The 16,395-nt window shown below is 37.5% G+C and overlaps 1 protein-coding gene across 1 annotated transcript in view; it reads left to right on the top strand.

Annotated features, from left to right (window-relative positions):
- The first annotated feature begins 8,671 nt into the window (after window positions 1-8,671).
- The window catches only part of LOC149289258 (neuronal PAS domain-containing protein 2-like), a 47,508-nt gene continuing 39,784 nt past the window's right edge, over window positions 8,672-16,395 (top strand). The window contains exons 1-4 of the mRNA XM_089490903.1: window positions 8,672-8,721; window positions 9,040-9,188; window positions 12,927-13,015; window positions 15,284-15,373. Coding sequence (XP_089347029.1) covers window positions 8,690-8,721; window positions 9,040-9,188; window positions 12,927-13,015; window positions 15,284-15,373 — 360 coding nt within the window. The 5' untranslated portion in view covers window positions 8,672-8,689. The remainder of the gene's footprint in view (window positions 8,722-9,039; window positions 9,189-12,926; window positions 13,016-15,283; window positions 15,374-16,395) is intronic.

The raw sequence follows: 16,395 nt of genomic DNA, 5'->3' as shown, positions 1-16,395 counted from the left end.
AATAATGAATAAACATATGAACAACAGGTGAATATGAGATTGGGAAATGTCTGTACATTATGATAGGCTTGGGGGATACCTTAAATAATAAACAATTGGATATATAATTTTAATAGGTAGACCAAATCCATTCCATCCTACTCAATTGTCTTGACTTTTATTTCATTTTTTAAATACAGTTTGAGACATAAGAATATTATTAGTCCATCTCCCCAATGGAAAGCACTTTGGTATAGTATCAATCCATAGCTTTATATGAATGTTCTTTTATTTTTTGGTATTTTTTTAGCTTTCCTGTATTGTATCTGCTGACATGTATTGTGCTTATCTAGCAGTAATCTTTAATGACATTCAGCAGGTAACAGTTTAAATTTCATTTAACCTACTCTCTACAGGTGGTTGAATATTTATTGTTAAGTTAACCCTTTTTTGTACTGATGAAGTACATGCCTTATGTTGAATTATACTGAAATCCCCACTTCCCACAGGGAATTGTTTTCTATGTAATTACTATGCTACGTACTACAGTATAGTGTGGCATTCCATGATTGTAATCAAAACATTGTAATCATGCACACATTTCCATATGGTTGGAAATATTTCACATTTGGTTTGATCATGGCACCTGTAGTTATAGATGTACGGCAGATAACACTTCAGAATGACTCCCACCCTTGTCTTTATTTAAATAAATAAATAAATAAATAAATAACTAATTGGAATATACAGTATATTCTAAGCTGCCCCACACAGCATGATGATCACATTCAGCTACATTCTGCATTATTTGTATTGTAAGAGGGACCACGATTGCATTATATTTTCTGTTACGGCCACATTTGGAATTTTTCTGGTTCTCAGAAATCATAGACGCTCAGCTTTAATAGCAAATTAGGACAGTGTGTTGTACTTAGATTTTTGGCACACTTTGCCAAGGCGCCTGTTTTCCCAGCAAGCACATTTCTTGAGGGCATACGAGGTAAATGACTCAGTCTGAACAAGGGTTACGGGACTGTTTGTCTCACCATGTTTCCTTTGAGGAGGGCAGGAATTAAACTTGTTATCTGCTTGTCTAAACATCAGTTGTCTTCTTAACACATTCATTTCTGGCTGGTGAGAAATGTAAGAACATACAACTCAGTTTTCAACTTTGTCTTATAAAATAAAATTACGTTTGTAACTAAACTTTGGAGGGATTTTTCAGGGGATTTTGCAGCACATCTTTTGCCAATCTAACCTTAACCAGCTGGATCCATGTCAGAATGTATTGTCAGTAACAATCACGAAAATTTGCGGTACGACCTTAACATAAGCACATTTTGCTCTCACGCAGACCATGTATGAAACCAAAGCCAGCTTTTAAATGTCTTTCTATGCTTACGTAGTCCTTATTTATGAGTAGTCTACAGAAGAGCCAGAATTACACATGATGTTGGTAGGTGACATGCGTGGACTGCAAAAAAAACCCCCATACCATCAGTTTTCATAGGAGATGCATAGAGAATGCAAAAAGGTGTGCAGCTCTGAGCACAACCCAAGGGCGTTTCATTCATTCATTCATTCACTTTTTTCTTTTTATCTGGCCGTAAGACTGTGTAATACACAACGTATACACATTATTTACCTATATTATTTATAGTATCTTTGGTTGTTTATTTACTCTCTGCTTATATTTGTTTGGAGAACAACATGCAAAGAGGACTACGCTTTATTGTGCTCAGCTATTAAAAGTCTTCTAATTTTTGCCCACAGTATAGTCACATTATTCCCAGCTTTGCTTTAACACGAGTGAATGCACAGCACATATTCCTTGTCCTAAGCAGCTTAACTAACTGTTATTATAGGAACTGTTGGCTGCTTTTACTCCAGAGCAGATAAAAGCAAACATTAGACTGTCCACAACAATAGCTTTCTTACTTACCTATACCACAAACTTTAGTTTCCTATGAGCATTTATTTTGAATACTGAAGATCAGTGTATTGTGTTTTTACTTACCGTACTTGACATTATGTTATGCGCTATGGCAATGTTATGTTTCCAAGTGATATGCTCTTTTTTTGTCCAAGCTGTCAAAGAGTATATGAAAGGGAATATTATTTGTCCCTCAACTACCGACCCTTTAATGTTTATTTTACTTTGGGAATGTGCATACATTATACACATACATTATATAAAATTCATATTTTAGTTAAATTAATACATGTGCATGTATTATGCTGATTTATTCTCATAGACACATAACTGGGTAACCCAAATTCCAGAGCCGTTCTTTTATTGAGCTATGTATATGATTATTAAACAATTCTTAAAGCTACTGCAAATACGCACTAATATGAATTGAAGTGGCAATCTAGGGATTAAGTATATAATTTGTTTATATATATAGTTGTGTTAGAACAAATATGTACAGTACCCTATACCTGGTTATGGAGTATTCCGGTCACTTAAACCAACAGGGCTTTCCACTTCCATATTACTTCAAACCAAAATATGTAAACAAAATATAAATTAGAAAAGAAACCTCAACACCTATAGAAATACTTGAAAATTAAAAGTGAGGTTTCTATAATTTTCCCTTTTCACTGCAACAAAATATTACAAATATGCTTGTATCATTGTCCCTGCAAAATCCTGTTGCCTTCCTGATCCCTGAGAAAATGGATTCTACTGGTTCTTTAGCCATCATATATATACTTTAATGCACAATTCCCCATATGCATTTGCCTCTTTACACCCCTCAGCTATTTTCCGTGCAGATGTGTTCAGCTAAAACTCATTGGATGTGGTATAGTTACTATTAGCTCCAGCGCTGGTTCGGTGAACATAATGAGGCACTCCCCACCCATGCACATGTACCACAAGAGCTCCCGTGGACTTCAGTGGCTAGAATCACCTGGCCACGGAAGAGGAGGGTAGCTGCTGCAGGTAAGTTGTTTTTAAGGAATTTAAAGTACTCAGGATATTTTGACAACAGATAAGAACCATTCAACCTGTCTAGTCTGCTTCTTTTTCCTGATGTAAAGAACACAAACATTGGATGTGACCAATTTCATCTATAGGTACTCATCCATAGTAGGAACTACAGTGGTACAACAGGTACACTGAGTGTTACGTAGCACCAATGATTATGAAACCAGTCCGTAATCACCTAACAGTACAAGTTATATTTAGAACCCTATTAGAACTAGGGATAGGCGAGCTGGAACATTCCAGTTGCTATGCATTCTGATTTGGCCTAATGAACTTCAAGGGAATTGTTGCGTACAGAGACTGGAATGCCAGCAGTTGCATATAGCTGGTGATAACATAGTTTATAATGAAACATTTGTAAGACAATGTCTAGAATTTGTTGATACATGAAGTGTCAGGGAACAGCCTTATAGTCCAACTATACAACTCCCCGATGGTGACATCTGCACATTTCTAAATTGGTTAGTCTTCTTTTTCTGAAGCTTTATATCAAGTTTTCTTTCTATTGTTAGTTTTATTGCTGCCATAAGGTACCACACGGGGACTTGCCTTTTTTTTTGGGAAATCATATAAAAAAAACAACAGAATAAAGGAAAGGTTAAAAAATAAAATTGAGTGGTTATTGCATTGTTTACATGGATATTGAGGAAGTGCATAAACATTTAATATGCCACAAATATATCCGATATCTCAGGTAGAGATATGTCATTGATGCTGTGGAAGTAAAAACATGAATGCAGAATTATATAAAGAAATTCGATAAAATTAACCCGATTATGGCCTTTAATGTATCAGGGCTGAGAGCTGCTTAATTCGTACTGATTATGATGACACTAGTGAGTGAAAGGTCTCCTTGTTGTGGGAAGTTATGATCAGCTGTGGAGTTATTTCAATACTGGATGTAATTATTCTCTCTAAAAACTGTACAATGATCAAGATAGATGCGGGGGCCTGTTTGGAACACACATATTGGTAGTAGGTAAATAATTATATTTAATATAATTTTTTTTTTGCTCCTTTCTGCCTTGGACCTTGTGTTTATTTGGTAACTTGCGTGAAAGGTGATGTGGGGCAGCTTATGCAATGCTTGATAAGAGAACGTTTACACAAACAGGTGTGGCCACAGTATATCAAGAATGATAATCCTTTTCAAAAGGTAAATTGTTTGGTAGAGACAACTTGAGCTGAGCCGTTTCTGCTCCCTGTGAATTGGCAGCGTGTCAGCTCAATGAACATCTCCACCCACTATAAATTTATATTTTGTTCCAGCACCTTTCAAAGGAGCTTCACCCACAGCAAAGCAATGAGCCCGGCTGTGCCTGGAAGTCTATCAAGACCTCTTTCCAAAAAAACAAGTGCGTGTTTTTTAAATTCACATTGGACTGTACTGTATCTTATAGAATAAAATATATATTTCAAACAATGATGGAACTGTATTATATTATACAATATTGTTTTGTTCAGACATACACCTGAAGGCATTTGTAATATAGTAACATAGTAATCCAGAAGGCAATAAAATCCACATTGAGGCAATGGCGGTCTGATTTCTCACTGGTTCAACAGGCTATAACTAATCCAGCCCTTATAGCAAACAATATCCCTGTATATTCTTTGCTAAAAAAATCTAGTTGCGAGCACAATGTTTATAATTAGAGAATTCCACATGCTTATTGTAAGGAAACCTTCCTGGGGCATTAAGTGATGAGTCCTTTCTTCAACTCTTGAATGGTTGACCACCTGTTCATTATTAATGATCTGATCACCAGAGAGTGGCTGTTATTTTTATTTATTTGTATAACGCTATCATATCCACTCTAAGATACCCTTTTTTATAATAGGATGTCTTGTTTCTAATGTGTTACAGAAAAGATTGTTCATATTAACAGAGTACTTGTTACAGCAGTATGAAACATGTGATGTGCAAAACAATATATGTTAACATTGGGGATAGATCTTTTGTTATTTTTGGAATCGTTTATAGCTTTTGTCGATACTGACATTGATATATATTGACTTGACAGGGAAGTGTATGGTTGTCATGGGCTATTTGCTCTATTTTGTCAACCTTGGTTTGATTTGATCCTTAGCACAAACTGTATAGGGCTTTCTCCTTTTTTTCTTATACATTTTTCCCTCTGTATTCTTTTTTAAATGTGGAGTGTCAATAAGATTAGGTTAGGCTTCTTATGGTAATCCATCATAAATAATTTTCCCCTGAATGCTATTATGTAGACTGAAAATAATTATTTTTACTTTTAGTCTGCTTCTGTTCTATGGAGAGTGCTTTTCTCTTACATTTAATGTATAATAATGCTCTCCAGTTCCATCATTGTCTTTATTTCACCTGTTCTAACATAAAATGTAGATTTTTATCGTGTCATAAGATGTAAACAGCAGCCCCCTAGAGAGGGCCATATTATTAATCAGACTTAGAATTAAAAAGATACACAACAAATCCATGTTCCACCAGAGGTGCCATTGTTACCTACACTGTGAGTTTTATCAGTTTTATATGATGATTGATAGCAAACTATTGCGATCACATCATCACAGTTCAACAATAGTGTGTTACTGACCTAGTTTTAGTGCTCAGAACAGGCTAATCCAGTTTAGCATTGCATGAGGAGGATGGGCAACCAGAAATTTTTGTGAAATAAAAAAATAAAATCTACTCCGACAGTCTTCGTGCTGCATTGTTTTCTGTTGTGATGAGCTAAAGCTCTGAAACATGGTGGCTTTTTTCTTCTGGCCAATTCATCAGAGGTGAGTGGCATTATCAATAATATACATCTACCCTAAAATGACAAATAATTGAAAGAACTGGTGCAAACATGATATATATATATATATAATTATGATTAATGTTTAATATAATTTAATTATATAATTTATTTTTAGCTCATATGAGGCATTTGTGGAAAACCATTTAAATTATTATTGGTTTCTTTAGTGCAAAACTAGATATGCTTTTTTCCCTCATTGCACAGAAACACACACAGTGTGTATTGCATATAGTCCAGGAGTGAGTAGCATGCTCAAATCCACAAACAAATTATCCATGGTGCCTCCAATGGCCAAATAGAAGATATCTAGAAAAGCAGGAGCACTCATGAGACTTTTTGTTTGCTATAATGATTCCTTTATAGCAGTAGCAATCTCTGAAGGGGAGTTTGTCTTGAGAAACGCTTCCCTTCGGAGACTGAAACATTGACGTTTATGATATATATATATATATATATATATATATATATATATATATATATATATATATGTGAAGATCTATTACCACTCAGGTCTTAAAAACAATGCCCCTAATAAAAAAAAAAAAAGTCCAGCAATAATAGTCTATGAATATCTTAGTCCTATGACTTTGGACTTTTATCTTTATTCTATTATAAGTATATACAGTATTACAACAAGATGATTTTGACTATTTTAACTAGACAGATTTTTTTGAGCTAATAGTATATTTATGTGCTTCTGGAATTTACAGAAGATGTATTAAAGTAGACTTATGTATCTGAGCCTGTTCTTTCAGGCTAGAATAGAAGTGTATGCATTATTTAATCACATGTACAAAACTATTTCAAGAGGCAGATTTGGCCTTAATAAATGTATATAAATATGTATACATTTCACAGAAAACGTTACATACTTTGTATTCAGGAAAGATATTTGTCAGACTTCATACCACAAGGTCCTCAAGGCTGACTTATGACATCTTCTCCAAGGCTTAGGTACCGCCACCACTTTTTGTTGGCTTGCTGTTCCCTGAAACTTGTACTTTCATATATACACGAAAAAGAAGCACATTGGTTGCAAATATAAAATACTCTGTGGTGGAATGAACCAACTTTAGGTTACCTGCAGAGTGTTCTCTCTGTTTACAGGTAACCATTTTGTACCCAGTAGCAAGTTATCATTGCAACAACATTGGTCGCAAATAAGAGGTTCTTAAAATGACAGTAAATGTATGGTGTTTCCTATTGTAAAACTTCAAGTGTATTGCAAATGTTTTCAAGGAATATGTGTTCATAGCCAAGTTATTCTTTGTAGTGTTAGTGGGATAAAAAGAGTTTAAAATGCCCTCTTATTGCAAAATAAGCATTCACATTTTCTGAGCCATTAGTGCCATACAGGGGCATAGCATGGATTACTTAATCCTCCCTCTAAAGTTTATTGAGGGCCCCATGTATTTCCAAATTACTTTTCTTTAAACTCAATTTGCCTCAAAATAATTGAGTATAAACTCACTTTAAGTCATTGATAAGTCAATTGAACACCATACCAGATCAATCATTCTTGTGATTCTATTTTTCCGGCAAAAGTGGGATGATGAGACACTATATAAATGTACCTTTCATAAATGTAACTATAATAAGTTTTCATAGCCTTGCCATATAATAATCTCCTATGTAGGCAGATGTATAGCTAGAATCATTATGTGTTTACTGTTTAAAGAAGACATTCTAAGCTGTCATTTTAGCAGAAGGTCCTTAAATGATTTTTTCCTAACTGACAGAATCCCACTGGCATTACCGAGCAATAGAAGTGGAAGGATTCTGCTGAATTTACTGGCAAATTGCTGCCTCTCAAAGGAGGCTGGAACTGATTGTACTAATTACTTATATACTGTACTCCAGGGAAGAAAAGGAAAATGCTCTTTTGGAAAACAGTTATGTATTCCAATTTTAATTATAGATGAGATGATTAGAACGAGACAATTTCTATAAACTCATCACTATACAGTGTGGCTAAATATACTGTATATTCTTTATAATTGATTGCCAATAATAAAAAGTTAAATGAGATGAATAAATAGGAAAACACATGAGTAACAATACTTACTGTTATAGTTATAGTTGCTGCAAACAGTTACATTTATAAGTACCTCCACTGAATGTGTAATAAAATCTGTATTTTTAAAATATTTTCTCTTAATGCTGTATTCTTTTTAAATTACGTTAAAATCTTAAACACTTCAGACAGAGCCTGTAACTCTTACAACACACTTAAAATGGTTCACAAGTAATAATAACCCTTTCTAAACCATTCTTCCATACCTACAAAGTATATCCAGAGTCTTTCATTAGACTATCTTTGTTCCATATCTGATATGAAGGTCAGACCAAACTAAACTGAATCCGGCGGTAGCGGGTCAATTTTAAAAAGCAGGAACATTTTAGGACCGTTTTTAAACTAGAGAATATATTTCACCACGAGTGTGGTGAATACCTGACTTACTGTTTTATGGATAATTACATAGAGAATACCAGGGTGTACAATATCTTCTGCATTCATAAGTGGGTAATTGACCGTACATTTAAATGAGTCCTCTGTTGCACAACAAAGCCCATTGTCTGTGCAAAGGTATGGGAAAAATTATACAGTAACGGATGTAAAAAAGTTTCCTGTAAAAGTGACCTAACAACATAAGTCAAAATGTATTATTCAAAAATATAAAATAAATCATTTTAGCCATGTAACAAAAACCTTAATTTGTCACAAATCTGGAAATATTTTGGAACAAAATAGCATTGCACTCTCTCTCTCTCTTTCTCTCCCTCTCTCTTTCTCTCCCTCTCTCTTTCCATATTCCAGTAAAGAAAGAAATGACTCACTTGGAAGCTCAGTAAAAAGTCTGAACGTTCCACGTGTGTAGGTTGCAACTCCTGTTTCTATTCTTTTCATAGGAAAAGCTGTGGAGAGTCGCTAATGGAAGAGGATGAGAAGGATAGAGCAAAGAGGTAAGTGCGATGACTTTGTGTGTAAAGCACCTTATAAACCTTCAAATATATCAAGGGCTCAATAAAGAAGAATACTTTTAAATAAAAATGATAACTAGAACCAGTTGACTTGAGTCTAAGTTGTACAGTAGAAGAATAATGTGCCGCTGGTAAAAGAAATGGGCCTATTGGTTCATATCCACCATCACATTCTGTGTTTAGATATATTGTAAAATGTTTTGATCAAGTTAGGCTGAAACATCCTAAAATAAATAAACCTCCTGAAAATGTTGCTATGCTGCGCCAAAAAACTCTAACACGCAGTATTTTCCTAAATAGGGCTTCACGTAACAGGTCTGAGAAAAAAAGGCGAGACCAGTTTAATGTACTTATTAAAGAGCTCAGTATCATGCTTCCAGGAAACACTCGCAAAATGGATAAAACCACCGTGCTGGAAAAAGTCATTGGCTTCCTACAAAAGCACAATGGTAAGTCCCTGGCACACACTTCAATATTCTTTCTGTCTATACGTGAATAACAAACTTATCCTGCCTCCCATTAAGCCATTGCAGGCATGACCTTGAGGTGCTTGAGATAGAGCTGAGTTGATAACAGCGTAAGTGCTCCCTCACTTTCCAGTGATGCCCCCAAGGCATCCTCAAATACCTCTGTAAGGGCAAGTTGGCCACAATCACATCTCTATTGTATCAAGACAATTACTCACCTATGGTTTACATGTATGGGAAATAATGTGGTCTGAGCAAAAATAGAAATAAATAGTCAGGGCCTGAGTGAAATAGCTGGGGTGTGGAAATCAGTGTGTGTTCTTCATTGCACATATGTCAACTTTTATATATATATATATAGAGAGAGAGAGAGAGAGAGCAGGGGAGGGCTGGCAGCCTAAGGCCTGGGGGGCAAGTCAAGTCAAGTGGCCCATTGTGCCACCGAATCAGCCCATCTTTTCCTGATTTTCTAACGCATATTGATTATAAAAATACAAATATGATTCAAATGTGGTTTAACATAAGTAAATTTAATAGCAACAAAGGATAGTAAAAAAAACCGCAAAACCTAATGTCCCCCTGATGCTCAGCCAGGTAAATGTCCCCCATGATACTGGCTGAGAACTATGGGACGTATAGTACACAGCAGCAGGGAAAGTGTTTTTAAGGCTAATATGAGTACCCTACCAGGATCAAGTGGGCCCATACACTCTCAAATATTAATTCCCTGGAAGAGCTGATTGGGGACAGAGCTGACACATGGGAGCTGAATGTGGACAGTAATTACATGGGGGGCTGAATGGGGACAGAGGTGACACTGGAGAGCTGAATGGGGATAGTAATGACACTGGGAGGGGCTGATTGTGGACAGAGGTGACACCGGGAGGGTATGATTGGGGACACAGGTAACACTGGGGAGCTGAATGTGGACAGCAATGACATGGGGGTGCTGAATGCAGACAAAGGTGACACTGGGAGGGGCTGATTGGGGACAGAGGTGATACTAGAGAGCTGAATAGGGACAGCAATGACATGGGGGGCTGATTGGGGACAGAGGTGACACTGGGAGGGGCTGATTGGGGACAGAGGTGACACTGGAGAGCTGAATGGGGACAGTAATGACATGGGGGGGCTGATTGGGGACAGAGGTGACAATGGGAGGGGCTGATTGGGGACAGAGGTGACACTGGAGAGCTGAATGGGGACAGTAATGACATGGGGGCTGAAAGGGGACAGAGGTGACACTGGGAGGGGCTGATTGGGGACAGAGGTGACACTGGTTGGGGCTGATGGGGGACAGCAATGACATGGGGAGCTGAAAGGGGACAGAGGTGACACTGGGAGGGGTTAATTGGGGACAGAGGTGGCACTACCTTTTTTTTTTTTTTTTACCGAATACAAAAGAATAATATATAATTTGTACAAAGATTGGTTTAATAACCTTCTTCCACTTCTTCGTCTAGGCCTCCGTCTCCTCGTAGCTGCAGACTGCCGTTTCTACTTTGTGTCACTAACATCCGGTGCTCCAGCAGTCTGAGCGCAAGGGGGCGGAGCTTTCACTCCTGACGCTGCTCCCATCATCACTAGGCGGCCAATCTAATCTAAACGGCCGATGCGTGCTGCTGATTCCGCCAGCTGGAGCTTCTTTAATACTTTTTTTTTTTTTTTATTTATTATGGCAAGCCAATCCGGCTTGCCATATTAAATAAAAAAAAAAATTAAAGTAGCGCCGGCCGGCGGCATCAGCAGCACGCATCGGCCGTTTAGATTGGATTGGCCGCATAGTGATGGGAGCAGCGTGAGGGGTGAAAGCTCCGTGCGAGGGGGCGGAGCTTTCAACCCTCACGCTGGCACTGCTCCCATCACTAGGCGGCCATCGCACACAGCCGCTGGGTGCTGATGCTGCCGGCCGGCTCTGCTTTAATACCTTTTTTTAAAGGATCGGCTTGCCGCTTGCCATAGTAAATAAGTAAAAAAAAAAAAAGTATTATAGTAGCACCGGCCGGCGGCATCAGCACCCAGCGGCCGTTTAGATTAGATTTCGGGCGGCCTGTGGGCCAATTGCCCCCCTGCCCCCCGGCCCAGCCCGCCCCTGATAGAGAGAGAGAGAGAGAGAGAGAGATATGTGTGTGTGTGTGTGTACATTACAAAATGGCAAATTATTAATGAACATATGTTTGTGTTCCATTTATTCCATTTGAATATATTACATCATAACATATACGTGTTTAAAAAGTATATACTGTAAAAGAGGAAATGTTATTTGTATTTTATCATTAATTATATGTTAATGTGACACTCCAGCCATCGTATGCTCTTAATGTATATGACAACTAAGAGTCATTAAATACGTGTGGTGTCCCCTTTGGGTTGGGATCCAAAATTTGCATATGATTTTATTTTTCAAGACGATTCCATGAAAACTGGAGCATCCTATTCATTCGACCCCCCCTTATTGTAACAGTGCTTTGGAATCTGCTGGCTCTCGATAAATAAAATCTGATTGATACTACCGTATTTGCTCGATTATAAGATGACCCTGATTATAAGACGACCCCCCAAAATCTAAATATTAATTTATGAAAAAAAGAAAAAGCCTGGATAGGAAAAAGGTTTTACTAGTAAATGTTAATTCGTGTAAACTATGTGAACAATTATTTTTTAATAAAAGCTATGATTGAGAAAAATATTTTGTTTTTATTTCCTTTATTTTCAACCTGCCCCCCCAGTTATGCACATCTGCCCCCTGGCATATAGGGAGATATAAGGCATTTCAGGAGGCAGAGTGGCGTATAGAGGGTTAAAAGGCATTTCTAGAGGCAGAGTGGCATTAAGGGGTTAAAAGGCATTTCACAGAGCACTCTGCCTCCAGAAATGCCTTATGCCCCCCATTTAACACTTCCTCCCCCTCCCTCCTCCAAACTTACAGGAGCCTCTGAGTCCCCGGTGCGTAGTCCGGGCAGCGTGTAGAGCTCTACGCGATTCGCATAGACAACTTCCGCTGCAGCCGGGAGGAGGTCCGGTTAGCAGCGGGGGTTGCCTGTGTCCATCGCGCAGACCTTCCCCAGCTGTCAGAGATCACGCTGCCCGGACTAAGCACCGGGGACTCAGAAGCACCGGTAAGTTTGGGGGAGGGACGGGAGGATACAGGTCCCCTGCATCTGGATCTTAGTCGCATAGTCAGACCTAGTTGAGGTCTGATTATAAGACGACCCCGATTATAAGACGAGGGGTATTTTTCAAAGATGGAAAAAACCTTGTCTTATAATCGAGCAAATACGTTATAGCAGATACTATAAAATATAATTTATTTTAAAAACATTGACAAGATGTATTGGTATAACTAAAGTGGGCATCAATCTATATCTATTATATTAGAATGTGGGTACCATTACTACTGTAGTGAAATTACAGCCCTGACATGATGTCACATCTAGTTCAGGGAGCATGTGCATGTGCATGTGCTCCAGTAATTACATAGTTACATACATAGGCTGAAAAAAGACATGTGTCCATCAAGTTCAGCCTTTCCTATATCTGTTAATTTGTTGCTGTTGTAATCATTTGTTACTCGTATTAATATGCCAAAATATCCCATTCAGAAGTGGTTTGTTAAAAAAGTAATGGTTATATGGATTTCTACTAAGAAAGTGTTTGCATTGAAGTGATCTTTGCATGGTTCTGTTTTAAAATGATAATGTTTTTTTTTAATTTGGTCAGAGGTTGCTCAGACAGAGATCTGTGATCTCCAGCAGGACTGGAAGCCTTCTTTCCTTACTAATGAAGAGTTCACTCAGCTCATGTTGGAGGTAAATACAAAATTTTTAAGTTTTGCCATTTTTAATACTTTAGTTCATTTAATTTGAGACTTGTACAAATAGGAAATCATTTATGCCTTAAAACAGTTGTAAATTGGTAATTGCCATTTTTTATTTTTTCCCATTTAACAAAATGCAAAATCTAAATAAAATCAATATTTGGTGTGACCACCCTTTCCCTTCAAAACAACATCAATTCTTCTATGTACGCTTGCACACAGTTTTTAAGGAACTCGGCAGGTAGGTTGTTCCAAACATCTTGGAGAGCTAACCACAGTTCTTCTGTGGATTTAGGCAATCTCATTTGCTTCTTTCTTTTCATGTAAACACAGACAGTCTCGATGAAGTTGAGATCAGGGCTATGTGGGGGCTATACCATCACTTACTGGACTCCTTGATCTTTTAATGCTGAAGATAGTTCTTTATGACTTTATATGTGTAGGGTAGCTGTTATGCTGCAGAATAAATTTAAAGCCAGTAAAATGTCTCACTAATGGTATTGCATGAGGAGACCATTCTGATCAAATCCCCAAGTCCATTTGCAGAAATGCAGCCCCAGACTCTCAAAAAATCTCCACCATGTTTCACTGTTTCCTGTAAGCATTGATTCTTTTACTGCTCTCCAGACTTCTGCTACAGCCACTTAGTTGAAATTGACTCATCAGTACTTGTTGCAAATTTTCTGTACCCCAATTGCTCTGTTTTTTTGTGAAAAGTCTTGTTTCCAATGAAGACCACTTCTGACAAAACCTCTCTGGACAGTAGATGGGTATACCAGGGTCCCGCTATTTTCTGCCAATGCTGAGCTGATGGCACTGTTGGACATCTTCCGATTGCGAAGGGAAGTAAGCGTCATGTGTCCTACATTTCCTTGGCCGACCACTGCTTTGATGGTCCTCAACATTGCCAGTTTCTTTGTGCTTTTTCAAAAGAATGTGGACAGAACATCTGGAAACACCTGTCTGCCTTGAAATTTATGTCTGAGAGAGACATTGCTAATACAGTACATCTTGTTGCTGTGCTTAGTCTGGCCATGGTGTATGACTTCACATTGTTTGTGAGTTTGGCTGTTCCTCAAACATTTTTATTCCTCCTACAAAGCTGTTTCTGTTAATGATTGTGCTTAAATCTGTAAATAAAATGTATGATCATTAGGACCTATTTGATATAATTGTTTAATCATACACCTAACTACTGTATATGCCTACAAAACCTCTGACTTTGTGCACCTAGAAGAATTGATGCTATTTTGAAGGCAAATGGTGGTCACAGCAAATATTCATTTGTCTTTTCTTCTGTTCGCTCATTTTGCATTTTGTTAAATGATAAACAACATGTATATTTTTGAAAGCATTCTAAAACTTTTGCACAGTACTGTATATACCATATACAGTACTCAAATAGAGGTCTGACTATAAGACTAAGATCCAGATCCCCCGCAGCACTGCAGGGGACCTGGATCCTCAACCTCCATTGCTACCTGACACTTTGCCGGGGCTTCTGTGACGGAGAGCCGGCGTCACATGACCTTCCGGTGCTCCATCATAGAGGCCCGGTGGAAGTCCTACTTGACAACAGGGAGTCTGGAGCACGGGGGACAAGTCGAGGGATGCATCTGTAAGTCGGGGGGGGTAAGGCATATCAGGGGGGCGAAGTGGCATATAGAGAGTATAAGGCATATGAGTGGACAGAGTGGCATATAGGGGGAAAAGTGGCATATCAGGGAGGCATATCAGGGTTTTTCTTTTAATTAATATTCAAATTTTGGGCGGTCGTCTTATAATCAGGGTCATCTTATAATTAAGCAAATATGGTGTATATATATATATATATATATATATATATATATATATATTTAAAGTCAGAGACATGGTCATTGGTCAACTCATCCCATAAGATGAACCATAAGATTTCTGGACCAATAAGATTTCTGGAGAAGATGTAAACAGGTAATTGGAACAGTTTATTTGCATCCTATGCTTGTCGCTTCCTGCATAATTTCAATTTACTCTTAATGGTTGAAGGATGCCACAATAGAAGGCCAAACATTTTTAAGTCTTATCTGCCAAGTTTAGTCAAGTGCATAAGTAATTTTATCAGTAAAGGAAGATTGTCTAGGAAAAATGTGTAATGTTTATACAATATTGCAATGTGAGTATGTAATGTAAACCAAAGTTCAAGTACTCAGTCTTGTGTCCTAATAGATGTATGATTCTGCAGTGAAAATCAGAAATTCAACATTTTGTTCATTATGTTTAGGCACTAGATGGCTTCATTATAGCAGTCACAACAGATGGGAGTATCATATATGTTTCTGATAGCATCACTCCACTTCTTGGCCATTTACCAGTAAGTATATTCTGTGTTTCTGTTCTTAATTTTTGTGATCAGTCATTTGCAAGTCATGTAGCACAGGCAACACTGGGCTAAGCTACATAGATATTAGGAGCCAGACCAAAACTTAAAAAGCTTGCAAGGTAACTCAAAATGGTAGGCCCCAGCAAAATACATATAAATACATAAATAATGAAGAGGTCAGGTTAATCTATAAAAGGTTTCCCCCTTTTTAGGCATAGTAAATTTGTATAGACCGAATAATATTTAACGGGTTATACGTTGGTCCATCTAGGTCGAGTTTGGTGAGACTGTCCACTTATCCTTGCCCACCAGGCCCGCCCTCAGAATTCTTGGAGCCCAGTACAGACTTAAGGCACTATACGTTGACATACACACTCAGGATAATGTCATACCGTAACACACACAACACCACCACCACACACTTATACACATACATACACTTTCCAACAGCATACACTAAAGCACACTCTGAATCTAACACTAATCTCGTTTGAGCAGGACCCTCCCTACCTCTTGTTTCTGTAAGTCAAATTGCTATGTTATACACTACTGTTATGTCCTGTTTACCCATTGTGCAGTGCTACAGAATATGATGATGCTATATAAAATGATAAAAATAATTTAAAAAAATAAAATATAAGTAAAAAAATAACTGTGCAAAAGTTTTAGGTAGGTGTAAAATGCCATAAAATAGGAATAATTTCAAATATTTCAGACGTTAATTGTTTATTTTTATTATTTACCAACATCCAAAGTGAGCAAACAGAAGGAAAAGCTAACTCAAATTAATATTTGACTACCCTTAGCATTCAAATCAGTATCATTTTTTTCTAGGAACAAATGCATACAATCAGGGATTTTGCAGGCATATAGTTAGGTTTATGATTAAACAATTTTACCAAACAGGTGCTAATTATCATCAATTTAAAATGTAGATTGAAACACAATAACTCACTGTAACAGATACGGCTGTGTAGGAGGAATAAAACTGGGTTAGGAAAAGCCAAACTCAC

The sequence above is a fragment of the Sceloporus occidentalis genome, unplaced genomic scaffold (genome assembly GCF_023333645.1).
Source record: "Sceloporus occidentalis isolate IW3139 unplaced genomic scaffold, rSceOcc1.0.p SCAF_47, whole genome shotgun sequence".
Lineage (NCBI taxonomy): Eukaryota > Metazoa > Chordata > Lepidosauria > Squamata > Phrynosomatidae > Sceloporus > Sceloporus occidentalis.
The sequence above is the reverse complement of the archived record's forward strand: the minus strand, read 5'-3'. Positions and strand labels throughout refer to the sequence as shown.